The sequence below is a fragment of the Grampus griseus genome (genome assembly GCF_964374135.1).
Source record: "Grampus griseus genome assembly, chromosome: 3".
NCBI classification, from domain to species: domain Eukaryota; kingdom Metazoa; phylum Chordata; class Mammalia; order Artiodactyla; family Delphinidae; genus Grampus; species Grampus griseus.
In genome coordinates, this window is record NC_139019.1 from 97,752,884 (window position 1) to 97,776,532 (window position 23,649).

The 23,649-nt window shown below is 36.6% G+C and overlaps 1 protein-coding gene across 1 annotated transcript in view; it reads left to right on the forward strand.

The window, feature by feature from the left end:
- HSD17B4 (hydroxysteroid 17-beta dehydrogenase 4) overlaps window positions 1-23,649 on the forward strand; it is a 91,925-nt gene that overhangs the window by 21,132 nt on the left and 47,144 nt on the right. Inside the window, exons 8-14 of the mRNA XM_082652573.1 lie at window positions 400-587; window positions 7,440-7,531; window positions 10,112-10,136; window positions 11,711-11,839; window positions 15,042-15,145; window positions 16,568-16,804; window positions 19,248-19,299. Of these exons, the coding sequence (XP_082508699.1) occupies window positions 400-587; window positions 7,440-7,531; window positions 10,112-10,136; window positions 11,711-11,839; window positions 15,042-15,145; window positions 16,568-16,804; window positions 19,248-19,299 (827 nt within the window). The remainder of the gene's footprint in view (window positions 1-399; window positions 588-7,439; window positions 7,532-10,111; window positions 10,137-11,710; window positions 11,840-15,041; window positions 15,146-16,567; window positions 16,805-19,247; window positions 19,300-23,649) is intronic.

Genomic DNA, 23,649 nt, shown 5'->3' on the forward strand with positions numbered 1-23,649 from the left:
TATCCAGAAAGGGAAAGGAGCAAAGTGATGAGGACTAAAGAATTAGAACTTCATGATCTAATATTTCTTACTAAAATTTTAACTTGTAAATTGGCAGTTTATTTTATGTTTATAAATACTTATTGTTTTCAGTAGATAATGAATATACATTCTTACACTTGAATTCATTTGATACTGACCAGGGATTCTTTCTAAAACAATAAAATCTCGCAGTTGAATTTTGAGAGATTACTTTTATATAATTTAAATATATGAATCATGACTTTAAGGACCTAATGGCAGTATACAGAGTTGCTTTTGACAGATATAATAGTAATGAAAAAGAAAAAAAAATGCTTAGAGTTGCAACATTATCAAAATATAGAAAAGATGATGTTGAGAGATTGATTTTCCTTTTAGGATCATCATGACTTCATCGGCTTCAGGAATATATGGCAACTTTGGCCAGGCAAATTATTGTGCTGCAAAGCTGGGTCTTCTGGGCCTTTCAAATTGTCTTGCAGTTGAAGGCGAGAAAAGCAACATTCATTGTAACACTATCGCCCCTACTGCTGGATCACGGTTGACCCAGAACATTTTGCCTGATGGTAAGTAGTTTAGATTTTTTTAATGCTGTTCCTCACATACCTGTGTGGTGTGAGCTTTGTAAAAGTATTTAATTTTTTGAGTAGCTAAAAAAATTTCCTTACAATTTAAAAAAGCATTATATGTAGTTTATGTTCATTATAGAAAATTTAGGACAGCACAAACAAACAAAATCTGACCCATAATTCTACCACACTGAGATAAACTTTCTCTTTGTGTAGGTAGACATACATACATTTTTTCTTTACAGAATGAGGTAATAGCATTCTTACTGTTTTATAATAATAATTATTTTAAACAATTAATAGATTATGTTTTTTAGGGCAGTTTTAGGTTTATAGAAGAATTGAGCAGGTAGTAAAGAGAGTGCCCATATACTCCTCCTCCCACACAGTTTTACATCAGTGTGCTACATTTATTACAATTGATGAACCAGTATTGACCAATTTTTATTTATTTATTTATTTATTTGGCTGCATCGGGTCGTTGAGGCATGTGGCATCTTTCGTTGTGGTGTGCGGGCTTTTCTCAAGTTGTGGCATGTGGATTTTCTCTCTCTAGTTGTGGCACATGGGCTCTAGGGTGTGTGGGCTCTATATTTTGTGGCACACTGTCTCTCTTGTTGAGGCATGTGAGCTCGGTAGTTGTGGCACCCGGGCTTAGTTGACCCTCAGCATGTGGGATTGTAGTTCCCTGACCAGGGATCGAACCCGCATCCCTGCATTGGAAGGCAGATTCTTTACCACTGGACCACCAGAGAAGTCCCTGATTGATTATTATTAACTATAGTTAATAGTTTACTTTAGGGCTCGCTCTTTAGGTTGTATGATTATATGTGTTTTCACAAATGCATGATGTTATGTACGCACGATTATAGATCATACAGAATGGTTTCATTCTAAAAATCCTCTGTGTTCCATCTCTTCATCCTCTCTTCTTTTTCACAAATGTCTGGGAGGATTGAAACTCATTTCTTTTTATCACTACATAATATTACATGGTATGTAGGTGCCACAATTTTTTTTCATTCACCTATTGTGGAACATTTTGATTGTTTCCAGTTTTTGACAATTGTGAGTGAAGCTGCTATAAAAATTCATGTGCAGGTTTTTGTGTGGACGTAAATTTTCAACTCATATTGGTAAATATTAAAGAGGATAATTGCTGGATTGTGTGGTAAGGCTATCTTTAGCTTTGTAAAAATTTCCAAACTGTCTTCCAAAATGGCTGTATCGTTTTTCATTCCCACTAGCAGTAAGTGAGAGTTCTTGTTGCTCCACATCTTTGCCAGCATTTATTATTGTTAGTCTTTCGCATTTTAGTTCTTTTAATAGGTGTATAGGGTATTTCATTGTTTTAATTTGCAGTTCCCTAATGACTTATGATGTTGTGCATTTTTTTCCTGTGCTTATTTGCCATTTATTTGTCTTCCTTGATGTTTCTGTTCTTATTTTTTGCTCATTTTTAAATTGGGTTCTTTGTTTTCTTCTTCTTTTTTGGGGGAGGGGTTCTTTGTTTTCTTGTTGTTGAGTTTTAAGAGTTCCATGAATATTTTGGAAACAAGTTCTTTATCAGATATGTGTTTTGCAAATATTTTTTCCCAGTCTTTAGCTTGTTTTTTTATTCTCTTTAGTCTCTTTCACTTTTTTTCACCCCCCCACCCAGGTTTATTGAGATATAATTTAGTCTCTTTCACTTTTGAAGGATAATTTCACTGGGTACAGAATTCTGGGTTGGTAATTTTTTTCTTTCAGCACCTGAAATCTTTCACTCCACTCTTCTTTTGCTTACATGGTTTCTGAAGGAGAGTCTGACATAATTCTTCCCTTGTTTCTTTATGCATAAGGTATTTTTCCCTCTGTGTTCCTCCAAGATTTTCTCCTTGTTTTTTCTGCAGTTTGAATATAGTATGCATAACAATAGGTGTAGATTTTTGGCAATATTCTACTTGATGTCTTCTGAGCTTCCTGGATCTGTGATTAACTTTGGAAAATTCTCAGCCATCACTACTTAAAATATTTCTTCTGTTGTTTTCTTTTTTTCTTCTACTTCTGGTGTTACCATTATGTGCCTGTTCTTTTTATTTTAATTAATTAATCGATTAATTTATTTGGTTGGGCCGGGTCTTAGTTGCAGCAGGTGGGCTCCTTTAGTTGTAGCTCGTGGGCTCCTTAGTGGTGGCTTGCAGGCTCCTTAGTTGCAGCACGTGGACTCCTTAGTTGTGGCATGCAAACTCTTAGTTGTGGCATGCAGACTCTTAGTTGCGAGATCTAGTTCCCTGGCCAGGGATTGAACCTGGGCCCCCTGCGTTGGGAGCGTGGAGTCTTCACCGCTGTGCCACCAGGGAAGTCCCAATATATCTTTTGTAATTATACCACAGTTCTTAGATATTCTATTCCCTTTTATTTTTTTGTCCTTTTTTCTCTTTGCATTTCATTTCAGTTTGGGAAGTTTCTATTGACATATATTCAAATCAAGCTTACTGATTTTTCTTTTTTCATTTCAAAGTTATATATATATATATATATATATATATATTTTTTTTTTTTTTTTTTTTTTCCTGTGGTACGCGGGCCTCTCCCGCTGCGGAGCACAGGCTCTGGACACGCAGGCCCAGCGGCCATGGCTCATGGGCCCAGCCACTCCACGGCACGTGGGATCTTCCTGGACCGGGGCATGAACCTGTGTCCCCTGCATCGGCAGGCGGACTCCCCACCACTGCTCCACCAGGGAAGCCCTGTTTTTGTTTTTGAGCATTTCCTTTTGATTTTTTTAGTATTTACTTCTGTCTGCTTACAGTAGTCATCTGTTCTTGTAAGTTGTCCACTTTTCTCCATTAGAGCCCTTAGCATGTTAATCACAGTTACTTTAAATTCCTAGTTTGATAATTCCAAAATCTCTGCTATATTTCAAGCTGGTTCTGAGGCTTGCTTTGTCTCTTCAGTCTGTACTTTTCTTGCCTTTTAGCATGCCTTGAAATTTTTGTTGAAAACAGAACATGATGTATTGGGGTAGTAGAAAGTGTGGTATTCAGAGCTTTATTGTGAGGTTTCATGTTTATCTAGCTAGGAGTTAGGTTGCATTTATTGGTTGCTGTAGCTGTTGGTGTCAGAGGCTACATTTTCCTCTTTGTCATTGTTTTTGTGTCCCCTGTTGTCTTTGGGTTTCCCTAGGTACTCTGTGTTTGCAGCTCTCTCAGTTGTAATCCACTGTTGTTATACTGGAGCCCTGTTGAAGTGGCTGTAAATTATGGCGAGGGGAAGTGTTCTATAATCTTATGATTAAATCCCCATGTTTTTTAGCAGGTCAAAGTCTCTGGACTCTCACCTTCAGTAGAGTTTTTTAGCCTTTTTTCTTTTTCTCCCCTTATTTGAGACAGGAAGGCTAGAGGGGTTCCACTAGTCTAATTGTTCTTCCCTTAAGTCAGATAAGGCTCTGGTAGCTTCCCTTGAGGATAGGCCTTTGTTAAGGAGAACAGAATGCTCTGGGCATATTTCAAAATGGTTTTGTTTTATTGATTTATTTATTTTGTTACCCTCTCCCTTTTTCTCTGTAACATTTCAAAGCAAATCTTAGATGTTGCATCTCACCTAATAAATACTTGGAAATGTGTCTCTAACAGATATGGACATTGTAACCACAATGCCAATATTACACCAAATAAAATAATTCATTAACATTGTCTAATACCAGATTTATATGAAAACTTCCTCATTATCTAAAAAATATCTTTTTAGAGTTAGTTTATTCCACAGTGATCTAAACAAGGTTCACAGTCGTTTTGTTACTGTATCTCTTAAGTTTTATTTAACATATAATAGCTCATTCTCCTTTTTAAAAAAGTGCCAATTATTTGTGGAAGAAACTGCGAGTTCATTTGTCCTGAAGACTATTCCTCATTCTTGATTTGGATTGCCTTTGCACTTTTGTGGAAAATCAGTTGACCATGTATGTATGTGTGGGTCTATTTCTGGATTGTCTGTTCTGTTGTATTGATCTATGGGCCTGTCCTTTTACCAATACCATGATGTTTTAATTACTATAGTTTTACAGTAAGTCTTGAAATCAGGTAATGTGAGTCTTCCAACTTTGTTCTTTGAAAACATGAAATACAAAGTTTTAACTTCAAATATTTAAATGCATGATTGAGAGCCAGTGCTTATTTATTTAGTTATATAATAAATAGAATACTTGACTGGTGAAAAACTGTGTATGGTTTTTGATACTCCTGGTTTTAACATATTTCTAAAAAGAAAATATCTATAATACTTTAAAAGTAGTTTCTGTGAAACAGTACAAAACAGTTGATGAGTGAAATTACTTTAGAATTAGCTGCTTCATGGCATACAAATGCTTTTTCACAGTACCATTTTACTTTCCACGTTTGAGCTAACGTTCATTTTAGAACTTGGAATTTGTAATACCAAACAAGTATGTACTTGCTAGCTTTTCCTAAGAGCTGTGCCTAACCAGTTTGCTTTAGTGTAGAAGAGCTATTTGTACCTGAGATCTAATTTTTTTTCCTTTTCTTTTGTCAACAGGGCCATTTAAAAAAGTCCCTTATTTTAAAAACTCTTTATACTCTCATATCTTATTGAAGGAATTCTTGTTAAAGAACTGGATTAAGTATAATACTACATATATATGCACAACAGTGTAGGTTACTGGCAAGAAGTAAAGCATCAAAATGTAATGCATAGGGGCTTCCCTGGCGGCGCAGTGGTTGAGAGTCCGCCTGCCGATGCAGGGGACGCGGGTTCGTGCCCCGGTCCGGGAGGATCCCACATGTCGCGGAGCGGCTGGGCCCGTGAGCCATGGCTGCTGAGCCTGTGCGTCCAGAGCCTGTGCTCCGCAACGGGAGAGGCCACAGTAGTGAGAGGCCCGTGTACTGCAAAAAAAAAAAAAAAAAAAAAAAATGTAATGCATAGTCATGAACTCACTGCGCAACCCAAGAATTGGAACATTACTTGCATCTAACTTTATACCTTCTATTCTATTCCTCTGCTTCATGCCAAGAGACAACCACTATTTAGAATTTTATGCTTATCATTTCTGTGCTAGACTCCTACCTAAGTCACTTTTTGCCATGGGCTGTAGACTTTCTTGGGGAAGCAGCAAGTTTTCAAGAAAATGTTGAAAACTTTAGCTTTTAGGGCTTCCCTGGTGGCGCAGTGGTTGAGAGTCCGCCTGCTGATGCAGGGGACGCGGGTTCGTGCCCCGGTCCGGGAGGATCCCATATGCCGCGGAGCGGCTGGGCCCGTGAGCCATGGCCGCTGAGCCTGTGCGTCCGGAGCCTGTGCTCCGCAACGGGAGAGGCCACAACAGTGAGAGGCCCGCGTATTGCAAAACAAACAAACAAACAAAAAAAACTTTAGCTTTTAAATTTGCTTTCCTTTGAGAATGTAGCTTCCATTAATTTTGACCTCTAGAGATGTTAAGTCACTGTTTAATGTAGTATCTTTTATGCCCACCAAACCTTAGTGAAAGATGTTTGGAGAATAAGATGTACTTTAGACAAATAATTTAATCGTTCTGGACCTGCTTTCTTTTCTGTAAAAGAAGAGAGTTGTTACAGATCATTTTTAAAAGCCCTTCAGATTCTGAATTTCTGTTATTTTAAATTTTGGTATTTATTACTTTTTTATAGTTTAGAAAAAGCTGAAAATTTATTTTGCCTCAGCGTTTTTCCTCTTTTCCTCTGAAATATTAACTTACAGGCTGTCAAAGGAATTATTTGTTAAAGAACCAGGTGTTAAGAGTAATGTGTGGAGACATTTGCAATTTCTTTTCCCCCTTTGAAATATATTTGAAAAATGGAAAGTCATATATGTGACTTACATGTTTCTTACATGAAATGAAACATGATCTTAGGATGAATACTCATGAACTAACTTCCCAAGCTGTATTAGTTATTTACTGCTGTGTAATAAATTACTTCAAATTTTGTGGATTAAAACAACAAGTATATATTATCTCACAGTTTCTGGGGTCAGGAATACTGTAAAGTGAAGGGTTTTTAGAGCTGCTCTTTAATTTACAGGGACTGTAAATGTCATCTTTGTCACTTTAAAATATAAAACTATATTTTGTCCCTTCACAGTTAAAATTTACATTTATTTGATTCTTTAAAGATTATAAGATGTATTTACAAATCGTGTCTCATTTGAGCCTTGCAGCAACTTAGTAGAATAGGCAGGTAACGCATGTTAATTACCATCTTACAGATACAGACACACGTCCAAGAGAGTTGAGTGCTGTGCTCAGTGCCCTAAATTGCCTACATGGCAGGGCCAGCAGTAAAATCTAGGTGTTCATGCTCCTTGTGTAGTACCTTTCTGCTCTGTTAAGTTGCTCACAGAAGGTATATAACAGGAAAATATTTCTTACACTTTGTGACTCATCAGTAATGGTTGCAAGGTCCATTTTACATCATCTTACTGTCGTTACAGTTGTCAAGGCTGTTTTATAGTGTTCTAGCTTCTGGGAGAGCAAAATAGTTTTGGGAATGAATGGTACCTAAGTTCATTATGCTATGTATGCCTTTGCTCACCAGTCTTTGCCAAGGCAGCTTTAACTTGTCTTCTAAACAGTACGTTACCCATCTTGGAAAGGTATATCTGATGCCTTCTATGTTAGAAGCCTGAATGTCTCCATTGGGATGAAAAGATTCTTCTAAAAGCCTTGGATGTTAATACTAATTAATTATGTATATCTAATTTTTTTCTTGTTTATTTAAAAAGTCTCTGAACCTATAATTTTATAAGTGAGGAATTTTCAGAAAGTAAAATGATTGATTGAATATGTATATATTCTTGTTGATAGTTTTTTTTTTTTTTTTTGGCTATTTATTTCAGATCTTCTGGAAGCTCTGAAGCCAGATTACGTGGCACCCCTGGTCCTTTGGCTTTGCCATGAGAGTTGTGAGGAAAATGGTGGCTTGTTTGAGGTATTCTGCACCTTTGCACTTTCTCCCAAAGCAATATTTGTGTAATTAAATATAAAAAAATGATTCAAAAATTAGTATTTTCCAATTGTTCACATTTGTAAAAATCTGCAGCAGTTGGTATCACTTGTATATTTTTTAATATTATGTATATGTTATAATTAAGGAACAAGTATGACTAATGTCCTTTTTTGAGAAAGTAACAGCAACTTTGTAAATTGTTCTTCCCTAGTTCTTCATTTCTGATATTCTTGTTAAATGAAAATGTGACTGACTGGTTTGATGTGTTTAGTCAGATACAGAAAGTCTCATTTGGTTAGAGATGCTGAGTAGTAAGTTAAGTGAAAGGACAGAGGTGATGGTTTAAAGTCAGCCAGGCCAGGTTTTGATTTCTTGCTCTGGTAATTGCTGGCTCGCTGGAATATTGTACAAATTAACCTCCCTGAGTTTTCGTTTTCTTGGGGTTTTGTTGTGAGAACTGGAGATCATATTTTTAAACTCTTAGCGTACAGAGCAGTCACCCCTCAATTTTAACTATTATATCAGTATAGCAGGAATTCAGTCTGGGTATGATAGATCAGTAAACACAACTTATTATTTGTATTAACTTTAAAAATAAACTTTGCTATGTTTCCCTGTTGCAAAGCTTTACATGTTTGCTATAAAAATAAAAACCACACATAATCCTACCATCCAATGAGGTTCAGTTTTCACTCTATAATCAAAGTCCCTTTAGATCTCCTTATGCTGATTTATATATTTTTTAGTTCTCATTTGAGTTTGATCTCTTTTTTCTTTTCTAGCATGAACTGTTGTATTTTAGACCACCCCCCTTTATTTGATTCTCTGTGGTAGTATAATAATAAACCTGTTGCATGTGGAATACATGACATCCAAAGATATTTCTTGGTAGCAAAATTACCTGGCTCAGTTTGAAGTGAATGATATATATTAGCCTGATTTATTTGAATAAAAAGCTGTTTAGTAAATGAAAAACAGTCTACACATGTCTATGCAGAGATAGGTGCCTCTGCTTTCTTAATCACAGTCGTTGATTGTGAATTGTGGAAAATTGGAGGTGGAAAGAACTTTACAACTCTAGATTTACAGAAGAGAAATTTAATAATATCAAGCCATGTGGAGCTCAAAATTTGGTCTGCCTGTCTTTTTATCTCATTAAGGAATTTTTTAAAAATTCTTTGTCTTTTACATTTATGTTTATTAATTCTGTGAACAAAAATAATATATGCTTTTGTAGAAAACTTCAAATATATAGGGCAGTATATAGAGGAAAATAAAAATCACCCACATTACCACTATCGAGAGATAACTCCTATTAATATTTTTGTGGATATTCTTTTCCAGTCTTTTATTAGATGTGCATTTTACACGAATAGGCTTTTTTTTTTAGGTATACAGTTTACACACACACCCAAACATACACAGATAACTAGGATAATGCTGCAGATGAAGTTTTGTATGTTGTTCTTTTATTTTACTATATTGTGAACATTTTTAGTAAGGGACATTTGCTGTGTCAGATTGAGTACAAAATACAATAAGAGAGGTGTGTAATATCCTGACTTAAACCTTGAATGTAAATTGACACTTTGTTTGCCAAGTTTTGATAGATATCTAGAGTGGCAGATAGAGATTTTTTGGATCGACTGGAGCTGTTGTTTCTAGCACCTGTGAGCTTGTTGCTTCACTCCCCAAGTATGGTAAAAGATGATATTTTTCTTGCCTGTTATCAGTACCACTGCCACTTTAACTACTCTGACAGCATCAAGGCCGATTGTCCTGTTAATATACGTAAAGGAATGAGTGATTAGAGCCACTGAGAAGTGTGCTGTCTGCTGGTACAGTTTCTTCCGTTATATGCATGTGGAACACTGTAGTTGTGGTGTTTGAAGATATGACAAACAGATTTTCTTACATCAGATATTTTCTTCTGAGAATTTCCTTGAATGGCTTCTAGAAAAAATACCATCTTTCTGTACGGTGATTAATGTATTTGGTCATTTGCCTTATTTCTGTATAAAGGTATTTCATTAAAATGAGTATATGTAGTTCATTAAGTCAAATCCTGGCTTTATTTTTCTTTGCTTTTTATTTTTTTTATTCATTAAGTCTTTCCAGAAGGACATGTATTTCAAGTGATGTGCTGGGCAAATTTGGTATTTATATTGTTTAACCTTCATGGTTGCTTCATGAAGAGTGTATTATTATCCTGATTTTACATAAGGGGAATCTTGAGTTTAGGGAAGTCAAATTATTTAACCAGGATCAGACAGCTAGTCTGTAGAAGAACTGGTATCACACCTTGGTTTCTGTGCAAAGTCATGCTTTTCTGCTACATGCATTTCTGCTATATTGTGTTGCTTTATTTTTCTACTCTGATAACATGAATAGTGCAAAGTCATGCGGGCCAACAGACTTTTGTAGAGCTGCATTATTTTCATCCATTGTCATCTAGCATTCTGATACTTGTAAAAAGATAGCTGCCTGTTTTGTTAATTTCATAAAAATTTTATTAGTAATTTCACATTAGATGGTATAACTTCTTCCTCCTCTTTTTGGTAGGTCGGAGCAGGATGGATTGGAAAATGTAAGTCTCTTTTGGTTTTTGGTTTGCCATACATTATTTCCATATCTTTAAAACTGCATATCCAGGTAGAGCTGGGTAAAGACCTTGTGAAATGCCGAACCATTGGATTTAGTGCACGCATAATCAAACTCAAACATTGTTATAGCAACAGGTCTTCTAAAACATGGAAATTGCCCTGCAGGCCTGTGGTATTTTCAAGGATCTTTTCAATTTTTTTCCTATTAGCGGTGCTTATTCAATATTTGTTCTGTCCTTTTCAGAACTGGCTGTTTCTTCAGACAGCACAGTCTCTCTTTATATTGATGTTTGTATTCCCATGTCTCCGACACCCCACATGCCTGTTTAGCAGAGTAGTGAGTGGGAGGGAGGGCGTTTTTTCAAGATGGGAAGAGCTCTGTCCTAGGCAAGTTCTCCAGTTCTCTCAGTGATTCTTTTCTTCCTTGGAGCATGAGACATCAGAAGGAGACAGTGGGGAATCACACTGGACAGCTTTCTAGAAGAGAAATTGCAGCTGATCTATAGAAATTATTCTCCTTCAGCCCAATAGTAAATTCATCTGGCTTAAATCCTCTCTTCCCCCAGTTCTTAAACCTTGTGAGCTCCAAATTGGATAATTACTGTATGGTGTTTAAAAAAAATTGTGAACATTCCAATATCCCAATTCAACTTTTCAGTTGGATGCTGGTATCAAAATTAATTGAATTATTTAAAAGGCTGACATTACTGGATGACATTGTTACAACATATTGTAGTATATTATTAATGACTGTTCTCTAAGTTATGAAGTAACTTATTCAAACATTTTTAAGTGTCTTATGACATCTTTTAAGAAAGGAAGATCAATTGTTGCAATAAAAGCTGTATATGGGACTTTATCAATAGGAAATCTCTAGAAGCTTCTGTCATTTCCCAGGACAAACCTTCAATTTAGTAATCATCAAAGTCTGACCATTCTGTTTAAATAAGGTTCTATTTATTCCTCAGGCTTTTAAAATGTTAAAAATTATCTTTATGGAACTTATGCAGCAATGATGATTTTTGTGAATCTGGGTGGGCAATCTAGTTGACTTCCCATGGAAAAGGAGGAAGAGCAAAGGGAGGAAAAGGGAGAATTATGTGGGGTTGTGTGATATATTAATTTGATTATCTGGAGTCTTTGACCTGTTATCACCACTAGTTTTCAGTTTGCTATTCAACAGAGCTCTATTCTGTTCTGTTACCTTGAAGTGTATTATCTAAGTGATCTTTGGTGATGAAGACAGTCTTTTGGTGTGATTATATATAATTTAACTTTCTGATTCAGCATTTCATCCTACCTTTAGTAGTATCTGGCATAGTCAGAGGAGGGAGAGGTTTTCCCTTCAGCTTCAAATATTAGAAAAAGAAATTTGACATCCTAATGGGTTTGTTATTTTTTTTAAATTTGTAGTAAAAATCTTTAGAAGTTAGAATCTTTTTTTCCAAATTCCATTTTTCTTGATGTTAAAAAAAAAATTCAGGGGACTCATGAATTCTACTTTCTGTCTCCCTCTTAAACTATGTGTTCAGTATCTTGGTTTTATTTCTATAACCAGTACGATGGGAGCGGACCCTTGGAGCCATTGTAAGACAGAGGACTCAGCCAATGACTCCTGAGGCGGTGAAAGCTAACTGGACGAAGATCTGTGACTTTGATAATGCCACCAAGCCTCAGAGAATTCAAGGTAAAGAGTCCCAAGTCAGTTTAGTCCTGGTTGGGTAATCAGAGGCAACAAAGCATTCTCTTCTCTTATGGAATTGTCTTCTTAATTGTGATAACTTAGATGCTCAGATCATCAAGAGCACATTTTCTGCTCCAGTAGGTATTAGAACTCTCCAATTTAAACTATGTATGTTACTCCCACTGTCAGTTTTTCAGTTTTCTTATGATCCTGATTTTTTGGTATATGTGTGATTGAGGGGACGTAAGGAGGTGTTTACCCATTTGTGCTCAATGCATCTATTCCCCATCTGGTGGTTGGTTTCAAAGTCTTGCCTTATCTAATCACATGTTCCTTAATCTGACCTGATTTTTCTTTATTTCCCCAAAAGTTTATTTAAGTCTTATATTATTTAGGCTTAGGTCTTTTCTCTCTAGTGAATAGATTTTGCTTTGTTTTAGCACTTTGTCTTTGCTACTGTTTCTCTGCCCTTCTAAGATGCCTCTCATTCCTTTTATCACCTCTGCTAATCTCGGTGCTTCTTTAGAAAAACTCAAGCCCCAGATGTTCAACAAAACCTCCCCAGATATTCTGGACTTCAGCTCTTTCTTAGCTGAACTCTTACCACTTGAGCGTCTAATCATGACTGCTTTCCACTGCTTTTGTTTCATAAGTGTGTGGTTTCTTAACTGCATAATAAGTTCCTTTGGAGGCAGAGAATGTATCTTTTATGTCCTTTTGTATTTGGTGCTAGCATAGTGCTGAACTCATAGAAAGGATTTAGTAAATGCTTGTTACCTTGAATTATTGAATCATCTATGATATGCCACAGGAAGAGACGGCCAATAAAAGTCACATTATTTTTTCTAGTATAACTCACATATGTATATAGTATATGAAATTTAAAGGACCTTTCTGGGAAGGATCATGAATCAGGATTATTTTACAGAAAAATCTTTTTTTTTCCCTTCCTAGTATTATATTTAATGTTTGATAGAAGAATATATCTGAAAAATGACTGTTCTTTTTTTTGTTTTTTAATCCCAATGTTACTTTCTTGTCTGCTGGTACACTCACTGAAATTTTCATTATACTTTTCTCAATCAGAGGATAACATGATTGTTATGTCATTAGCGGTAGCATTTTCTGTATTCTTTTTTTTTGATATATGAGGTAAATTTAGTCTACGAACAGCAGTCACCTATCAATGAAAATTAGGAAAAGGAAAAAGGATCTTAAAAACTCTTCTCTGAGGTCAGAATTCCATTTTATTGCCTTAAAAGTATTAGACTAATATAAAGAAAAAGCTAATGATGAATTATATAGTTACAAATGAAAAGATAACCCTAGTATTTGAAGTACAGTTAGAAAAAAAATCTTACACTTTCTGTAGAATCACGACTTTCCGAGCACCCATTTCATCAGTTTCATTTTACAGATGATGGAACTAAATCCCAGAAAAGCTGAGTAAGTGGCCCAAGCTTTCTCAGTGTTTGAGCCAAGAGTTAACTCAGGTGGTCTGTCTTTGAGTGCAGTACCGCCAGCCTGTACCGAGGTTACTTCAGTTAAATAGCCTCCCATCTAGGCAGCAGCCTAAATGGGGTGGTAAGAGGAGGGTTGGTAGGCAAGAAACCTACCTAGTGTCACCAGGAATGGAAGAGAGCCCTGGTCATCTCACATTCTGTAGTTTAGTTATAGTTTTTGTCTGAGTTTAGAAGGAGGCCCATATATCTAAGGTTTGTTAGAAAGGTCCCAGAGCTTTTGGAACCTTATGGCATATGTGGATACTCTGTGAATCTCCTTTATTAACCTTTTGGACCCCAGAATAGCAGCTTCTGAATTCTGTCCGTAGTCACTGGTCATAACGGTGGTTTTCTCTGGAAGAATTTTTAGTAATGTTTTCTGAGCAGTTACCTGTACAGAGACCTGGGGGGTAATCTTGACATTGTTGCATCCTGGAGGAGGGGTGATGGTGGGGAGAGAAGGAAAATTAATTGTCCCTCCACCAGATGGAAATTGCACATCTGTGGACAAGGATCCGACTTTACAGAGTTGTAAAATCACTCAAAGACTTTGCAAGCTTAGAGCCTCTTTGGAATCATAACGTGGGGAGAGTATGTTGGAAACACCCAGTTATCTTTGGTCTATTCAGAGTCTTTCACGATTTTTTCCTGCAATAGCCTGACATCACGCAGTCAGTTCATGAATGCCAGTGAAGGTTCTGCAGCAGGCTTGCTGGATGATATAGGAATGATTGTCTAAAGCATTGTAACTTTTCTTAGTCATGTCTGTAACAAAAGCTTTTTTTTTTTTTTTTTTTTTTGAAAATAGCTTACATTTATTTGGATTTCACCAGGGGAATATTAGCTCTTTAGGATATTTGAAAGATGATGCTTTTATGATCTTTATGTAATAGGTTTACCAAAGCACTCTGTCTTATTTAAATTCCAGTGATCCTAAAGAGAAAATTCAATTCGTTCATCCTTATTATCCTGAAGTTGATTGACTTGAATCATTAATGATTTAAATTTTTTTTCAGTACAAATGAAATATAGTTCAACTATATAGGAAAAATCTGGAAGTTTGTCCTGTAGGTCACTATTTAAATAGCACTGTAAAATAACTGGCTAGATATTTCACATATGCAAATTGCTCTTCCCACTCCATAGTGGGACTGATTTTTTTTAAATTAATTTTTATTGGAGTATAGTTGATTTACAATGTTGTGTTAGTTCCTGCTGTATAGCAAAGTGAATCAGTTATACGTATACATATATCCACTGATTTTTAGATTCTTTTCCCATATAGGTCATTATAGAGTATTGAGTAGAGTTCCCTGTGCTATATAGTAGGTTCTTATTAGTTATCTATTTTATATATAGTAGTATGTATATGTCAATCCCAGTCTCCCAATTTATCCCTCCCTGTCTCCCTCCCCACTTGGTAACCATAAGTTTGTTTTCTACATCTATAACTCTCTTTCTGTTATGTAAATAAGTTCATTTATACCATTTTTTTAGATTCCACATATAAGTGATATCATAGATATTTGTCTTTCTCCTTCTGACTTAACTTCACTCAGTATGACAATCTCTAGGTCCACCCATGTCACTGCAAATGGCATTATTTCATTCTTTTTTTATGGCTGAGTAATATTCACCACATCTTTATCCATTCATCTGTTGATGGAAAAAGCATTATTATTGTTATTTATTCCTTTTTTTAGAATCAATTGGCAGTGTAATTGAAGCTCTAAATAAAATAGATTCAGATGGAGGAGTTTCGGCAAATCATACCAGTAGTGTGACATCAACAGCTACATCAGGATTTGTAAGTGGAAGAGAAAGGCTAACGCTTTGCCTTCTCTGGAGACTTTTTTCTTTTCTTTCCTTTTCTTTTATGCAAAAAATACTTTTCCAAGCTATTAATTTATTGTTAAATAGGAAAGGTGAGTGACCATAAAACTTTATAGAACATGTACTGAATGTTTATAAAATTTGAATGAACATAAGGCTAAAATATTAAATGTAACTTTTACTTTCTCTTCTTCAGTGTAATAAACAAGTGTCTTTTTTGTTTTTTGGAGCATTTTTGAAAATCGTCCTTCAGTCACTTTCTAACTCTTTAGAAAAGGATGTTTAACTTAGTGCCTCTTTTGAGTCATTTCTTTTAAGGAAAAGCATTGATAGATTGTATTTTGGAAATATTTCAACATGGCTGCAAAGTAAAAAGTCTCCCATTGTGTCAGAAATTCTAGTAGAGCTGTGGTTATAGCTCTTGTGAAGTTTGCTGATTACCTATCTCCAGTACTTCTTTTTTAAAAAAAAATTATAGTGCATAAATAATAAGAAATAAGTCATTTGACACATTCAGTTATGGTGTTTTGTGACTCAGGGGAGACATAGTGATGAAATAAACAATCTAATTGTAACTCTGAGAATATGATCAGTTTATAAATGTGATTTTACTTTAGAGTAGGGGTTGGCAAACTTTTTTGGTAAAGGGCCAGATGGTAAATATTTTAGGCTTTATGGACCACGTACTGTTTCTGACACATAATCTTCTTTTTCTTTTTTTAGACCACTCTTAAAAAAATGTAAAAACCATTTCTAATTCTCAGCTGTTGTTTGCTGACTCTTGCTTTAGAATGAAAGTGATCAAAAATTGGACATGATTCTTTTATAACCTAACATATGCTTCACAAATTAGCTAGGCATGTCATCACTAAATAGAAAAATACAATATCCAGTTAGATAAAGGACAGTCCTAGGTAGGAGCTTACAGTAAAATCTAATTATAACCAAAACCATTATGAGGGAGTCTGATTTACAAGCATTAAGCAATGTTTTGCTCATCTGTTTATACTTTTATAAAATAGATCTTATAGAGCCATTCATTATCCCTGTTTATAATAATTTTTTTATTTTTTGTAATTTTGAGTAGCTAACAGTCACTGTATTAATAGGCTTTTCCATCATCAGAGACAGGAAAGTTGAAAATGAGATATACTATCTGTTAACAAGAAGTGGGCGAGAAAAAAGTACTTATTTGTAAATGAAGTCTTTTTCCATACAATTGATTTTATTAAAAAAATATAGTGAAACAGTTATGATGATACCCTATCAGATTCACTAAAATGACATTCTATTCACAAAGCTAAGTATGTAGCATTTAATAGTTTTGAAAAGTCAGAAATTTAAAGATTTGACAAGAATATCTGTGAAAAAATAATTTTCTACAATTGTTCCATAGGCTGGAGCTATTGGCCATAAATTTCCTCCATTTTCTTCTTCTTATACGGAACTGGACACTATTATGTACGCCCTTGGAGTGGGAGCATCAATCAAGGAGCCGAAAGATTTGAAGTTTATTTATGAAGGGAGTTCTGATTTCTCCTGTTTGCCTACCTTTGGAGTTATTCTAGCTCAGAAATCTATAATGGATGGAGGATTAGCAGAGATTCCTGGGCTTTCAGTCAACTTGGCAAAGGTATGCATAATAAGAAACCTTTATTTTGCTCTTCTTCTCTTCCTTTAAATATGATTGGTAAATGTCACATACTCTGTGTGTGTGTGTGTGTGTGGTGTCTTAATACAATAGTTTATAGTGGTTGATTCAAGAATAAAGATTTAGCATGTCTTTTAATTTTTCTTAAAAAGAAAAAAAGCGTAGAGAGTTCGTTGAAAAGGCAAGCAAAAAGAAGGCAACAGTAATTATGTACAGTCCGTAACCCTGGCATAATGTTATTAATTCTCTCTCTGCCATTACATGCTATTTGACCAAGGGTTAATAACTTCTCTAAGCTTCAGTTTCCTTATCTATAAAATGGGTATGATAATCCTTACCTGACGATAGTGATGAAGGAGCAAGAGCGAAGAATATTTGAAGCAGAGAGAACAGGTGTAAAGGGCCCCGAGGCAGGTGCATACTTACCTTGCTTTTGGTTGATACAGCTATAGAATGAGCAAGGGGGCAGCGGTAGGAGAAGAGGGCCTTGTAGTCATCATAAGAATTTCAACTCATACTCTGATTAACATGGGAGGCCATTTGTAGTGCTTTGAACTGAAGAGTGGTATGATCTGGCTGTGTTCACTCACAGGCTCAGTTTTGCTCCTCTGTGGAGAATAGATTTATGGGAGCCAAGCATGGAAACAGGGAAACCAGTTTGGAGTTTATTATGGTAATTCCAGCACTAGTCTGGATATGCATGGAAAGAAAGAGGAGTCAAGGATGAAGGTTTTTGGTCAGGTTAACTGGGATGATATATATGCATATATACCCGTATATTCATAATTAATTATGTACAATGTATTTAATATGTATAGTAGTTACATATGACATATTACTATGTATAATAAAATAGATATATACAATCACTTTAAGGTGGGGATGATCAGGAGTTGGTTTTGGACAGATCTGAGATGCCTATTATACATTCAAGTGGAGATATAAAGTGGGCAGTTAAATGTGTGAGTTTAGAGTTTGTGGGGGAGGCCCTACTGGGATTTGTAGCATTTAAGTGAGATTGAAAGACATGAGACTGGGTGAAATCACCAATGTGTGAATGTAAGTAGAGAAAAAAAGCCTGAGTTTGGTGAGAGTTTGAAGAGATGAGAAGGAGTTAGCAAGAGAGACTGGGAAGGAGTGGCCGGTGAGGTATGAGGCGTATCAGGAGAATGTGGTATTTGAGAAGCAAAGTGAATAAATTGTTCCAAGAAGAAGGAGCAAACAATTGTGAGAAGCCTTTGGGGTTATTTTATTTCTTGAAGTAAGGGTCAGGCCATGAGTCCAGTTGATAACTGTTGAATCGTAGACTTTTGAACTGATTTCTGTGATTTTGACTGATTGGAGAACCCATTTACTGGAGGATCGATTAGCTCATTGCTGCTCTGAATCTATGAGAATCTACGGTTATTTTATTAAAGTATTCGATGAAGTAGGGAAGGACGCAAGAAATAGATGCCAGGCAGTTTGTTGTTTTAGTCACTCTCCCATGGTATTTGTTGCATACAGTTCTTCTGTTTGGGTAATGTCAGTACAAACAATTAAAGTAAATGTTTCAGAATTCTTCCTCAGAGTGGAAGGAGTTGGAAATTATGAATAGTGTTCAAAATCTGTCCCTGGGAATGATAGCCGTCTTGGGATTTGAATCCCAGTCTTCCTAACCTTGAGCTTCCAGGTCGTATGATAGTGAGGCAGTCCTTCATTTGTCCTCCCATCACTACCCTCACCCCTTTTCTTTTTCCCTTCTGGGTTCTGAGGAAGACTGGGAATTAAACTGTCCCATAGCAGTTGAGTGTGGTCATTCGGATATATGGGTCAGGTTTTGTTTTTACTGTCCTATAGTATTCCTACATATATTTTTATATTCTTGCTTTGATACATTGAGGTTAAGTGGCTATGAAGTTGCACAGAGTCTTTAGTATTTACTCTTACACTAAGAAAATGTTGACATTGCTTTTACTTGAATGTGGTTGTAAGATTTATATTAATGTTTTGGTTGTGTCATTTGTATGTGGCAGGTGTGACCTGAAATTACTTTTCTAGTACTGACCTATTTGTTCATTTTTATTCAGTAGATATTTACTGGATACCTGCTATGTTCCAGGCACAGTGATGAACACTGGAAATACGCCTAGTTTAGTGTCTCCATTGGCAAATAATCCACAGTTATCAGTCAACAAAAATTTATGAATGTCAAGAAAGAACACAAATGTATCTCTTCTAGAGAGCTGACAGTCTTTAGATTGGGGTACTGATTATTTCTGAATCATATAATTAAGAAGTGGGAGCCAAATTGAGACAGATAATTTGGGGGAAGTAGTCACGTGAACGTGTGGACAGTGAAATGCCACTTGTGATTAGCGGTATCCACAGAAGAAGCTGTGGAAGAAGAAAGTCTACTAATAAAATTTTGCTTACCCTAACGCAGGTTCTTCATGGGGAGCAGTACCTGGAGTTATATAAACCACTTCCCAGAGCAGGTGAGTTCTTGATCGTTTTATTTTCTGACTAACCTTCCAAACTGTGTCAATGTGTTAAACTGGCATAGAGCAACCTAAATAAACTAAGTTATTTATGTGCATGTCAGGCGTTAGAGTAGATTGATGTTAACTAGTACCTATTTTGGTTCCCTTAAACTTTGTCCTATTTGAACAGTCTTATTTAAGAAATTACTTCAAAATACTAAACATCTGGTCAGCAATTGAAAGGAGCATTTTCTGTGTGTGTCCTAAACTTAGTGATTGTGTATAATCAGTTATGATTCCCATGAATACGATTCTTCATTCTTTTCTCAGGTATGTGTGTTGGTACTGATTTTCATAAAGCAAACAATGTTAAAAGATACAATGTCTTGTAATTAACTTTTTTCTATTTTCTTTTAGAGTAAGTAAAACCAAGGCTGTCTTAATAATCAGTTTATTTTTCTCAATAATATCTTACTTGTTCAGTAAATCTTCTCATTATTTTTTCACTTTACTTCGATATATTTATGTTGCTACTCTGATGTCAGAATATTAATTAAATACTGACCATGTAAGGTGGTAAAATAAAAAAAAGTCTTTTTCATTTCACATTACATAATGGTAGAGGTCAGCAAATAGCTAGAATTGTACTTTAATTTTTTTTGAGATTTTAATTAAAAAAAATTCGTATTGCTTAATGCTGAATAGTTCTGTTTCAGTGTTAGTGTTACTTGTTTCTGGTTGTTTTTGTAGTTCTTCCCTGTTTTTTTCTTCTTCTTTTAGTTTTTTCCTTTGTGTTTTCATGCTTTTCTTTTGCTTATGTTCCTTTCTCTTTTGTTTTTGGGTATCTGTTGTAGATTTTTGATTTGTGGTTACCATGGGGCTCATAGATGTTGATCTATGACTCTATTTATTTGTTTTAAACCAGGTAGTCCCTTAAGTTCAAACACATTTTAAAAGCTCTATATTTTTTTACTCGCTTCCCCCATCTGTGTTTTTGATGTCATATTCACATCTTCGTGTTTATCCCTTTACTGATTATTGTAGTTATACTTGATTTTACAATTTTTTGTTTTTTAATCTTTGTACTAGCTTATTTAAGTGGTTGAGCCTCAGCCTTCCCTATATATTTGCCTTTACTAATGGGATTTTTCCTTTTCTATAGATACTTAATTCTTGTTATAGCTTTTTCTTTTCCAGTTAGAGAAGACCCTTTAACATTTGTTTTAGGGTTGGTTTAGTATTGATGCTTATCCAAGAAGTTCTTTATCTCCCCTTCAGTTCTGAAGGATAATCTTGCTGGATAGAGTATCCTAAGTTGCAGGGTTTTCCCTTTCAGCCCTTTAAATATACCATGCCACTCTCTTCTGGCCTGCAAAGTTTCTGCAGAACAATCAGCTGATAGCCTTATGGGCATTCCCTTGTATATGCTCTTTGTTTTTCTTTTGCTGCCTCTAGAATTCTCTCTTTCAGTTTTGCCATTTTTATTATGCTATGTCTTGGTGCGGGTCTGTTTCGATTCATCTTGTTTGGGACCCTCTGTGTTTCCTGTACCTGGATATCTGTTTTCTTCTTCAGACTTGGGAAATTTTCAGCCATAATTTCATTAAATATATTTTTACCCCCTTTTCCCTTTCTTCTCCTTCTGGGACCCCTATAATGGAATGTTGGTATGCATGATGTTACCCCAAAGATCCCTTAAAATGTTCTCATCTTTTTTCTTTTTGCTGTTCTGATTGGGTGATTTCCATTTTCTATATTCCAGATCACTTATGTGTTCTTCTGTATCACCTAGTGTGCTGTTAATTCCTTTTAGTGTGTTTTTCTTTTCAATTGTTGTATTCTTCAGTTCTGATTGGTTCTTTTTAGAATTTTCTAGTTCCTTGTTAAAACTCTCACTGTATTCAGCTATTATTTTCCCTAATTCAGTTAGCATTCTTATTACTAATGCTTTGAATTCTTTATCTGGTAAATTGTTTATTTCTATTTCATTAGTTGTTTTTTTCAGGAGTTTTCTCTTGCTCTTTCAGTGGAAACAGATTCCTCTGTCTTTTCATTTTGCTTATCTATTGAAATTTGGTGAAATAGTTACCTATGGTGGTCTTGAAGGGGCGTTCTTTTGTGGGCGTGTCCCTATACAGTCTGCGTGTTGCCAGTGGCATTGATGGGAGAGCTGGATTTGATGTGAGCACAATTTATGTCTTTTCTCAAGGTGTGCTGGCAGCTGTCATCCTGATAGGGGGTGGGGCTGGAGATGGAGGAGTAGGGCCAAGCTAGATGTTAGGTAGAGCTTCCCCTCTGCTTAGTGGCTGTTACCCCACTATTTGGTGCGGGGGCAGGTCCCAAGTTGCTGGAGCAGAAGCCCTGAGGGTCGGGTCTGAGCTGGCTAAGTTTCCTTTAAGTGTGTGCTTTCCCCCCCTCCCAGCACTGGCACCCTTACCCTAGAGGGGAGCAGTGGTGGAGCGAGAGGGGCTGGGGTGGGTAGTCAGTGAGGGTCGGAGCATGGATTTTGTTTGGCATGGCCACCATCAGAGATCTGGAGCCCCAGTGCAGTCACCAGTAATGGCTGCCCCCTCGCCACTCAGTTGCCACTTAGGGTTTGAAGCTCCTCAGTGTCTCATGGCTGAGCCTTTTCCTCAATCACGGCAGCCCAGAGAGTGAAGCTGCAACACGAGGCAAATGGTGCTGGCGTGTTCTCTCAGCTCAGGCTGGGGACCAGGGCAGTTGTAGGCAACCAGTCAGCTACCCAAGTGGTTTCAGTCTGCCCTCTCTGCCCTGCCTCGGGAGCACGTAAGTGTTCACATGCTCCCGGAGTCCAGGCTTCCCACAGCCCTCCTGTTAATCCCACTGGCCCTCCAGCCAGCCAAGGGGACTCGTGTTCCCTCTGTTGGACACCAGGGCTGGGGTGCCCAATATGTGGCTTGAAGTGCTCACTCCCCAGGGAAGGTCTCTTCCTGTGTAATCTATTTCCTCTGAGTCCCCTCTCAGGGGCACAGGTCCTGACCCGCTCGCTTTTCTTCCCTTTCTACCCAGTTACCTGTGGGTCTTTCTTACAGTCTTGGTTGTACAGGTCTTTCTGGTAGTCTCCACTTAATTTTCAGGGAGAATTGTTCCACGTGTAGATGTATTTTTGATGTGTTTGTCGGGGGGGAGGTGAGTTCCGTGTTCTGCTCCACCATCTCAGTTTGAGTCTTCCGTTCAGTGTTACAGCCTAAGTTTTCACGCAGCCCTTTTTTCTCTGAGGCAGTGTGCAGTGTGTGGTCAGGTGAAGAAGTTTGGCTTTTATTTTAAAGACAATAGATAACAACTGAAGGACTGAAAGGAGAGAATTATATGATCAAACGTGGATTTTAGAAAGCATCAACTCTGGCTCATGTTTGTAATGCTTGGATTCTAAGGGAATGAGATAGAGAGAAGGAGATTTTGTAAGAGACTGTTGTAATAATCTAGGTTAGAGACCGTGGTTGATTGAATAGGATTGTGGGCATGAGGATGGATATAAGTGGAGAAATTATAGCGATATGTAGGGAGTGGGCTTGGTGTTTCATTGGATGTGGAGTTGATCACCTGAAGAGATCATCAGCAATTTGACAATTATTTATTGATTACTTCCTAACTTCTAGGCTTTCTGCTAGGGTTGTGAATAAATGGAGAATGGAAGCAAATCTGGACTCTGCCCTCATGGAGCATATAACCTAGTTGGTGGGGAGGGCAGTCAATAATCAAAAAGCCACACAAATAAATGTACACTTGCAACTATATGTGCTAAACATTACAGATGAAACATACATGATACCATTAGAACTTAAAATAGAAGGATTTGGCATAATCAGGTTGGTAATCAGGTTGACTTTGGGAAAAAATAACTTCAGACATAATAGGAGAGCAGGTTTTAAAGTTGGTCAGAGTGGACATGCAGGTACCTCGTTAGAAGTCTGTTGTGGTAGTTCAAATGAAATGATGGTAGCTTAGGCTAAGGTGGTGGTGGAGAGATGGAGAGAAGTGGGAGAAGCAGAGAGAGATTTAGGAGGTGAAAGTGACAGCAACCTAGTTATCCTTAGCATTTCTTTTACCATCTTTCACACCCAGGCAGGTACCAAATTCTTTGATTCTCTCCCTTCAATACATTTAGAATCCTATTTCTGTCCACCTCACTTCGACCACCGTCATCTCTCACTTTCTAAGTGTTCTCTCTGCCTCCATTCTTGCTCCCTTCAGGTCTGCTCTTCTCACTGTAGCCAGAATATTATTTCCAAAATGCAAGTGTATTTGTCACTTCTCTATTAAAAACCCCAGATGGCTGTTCATAGACTTCAGGATGAAATCAGAAACTTTTCATATAATCTAGCTTCTCCCAGTCTCTGCATA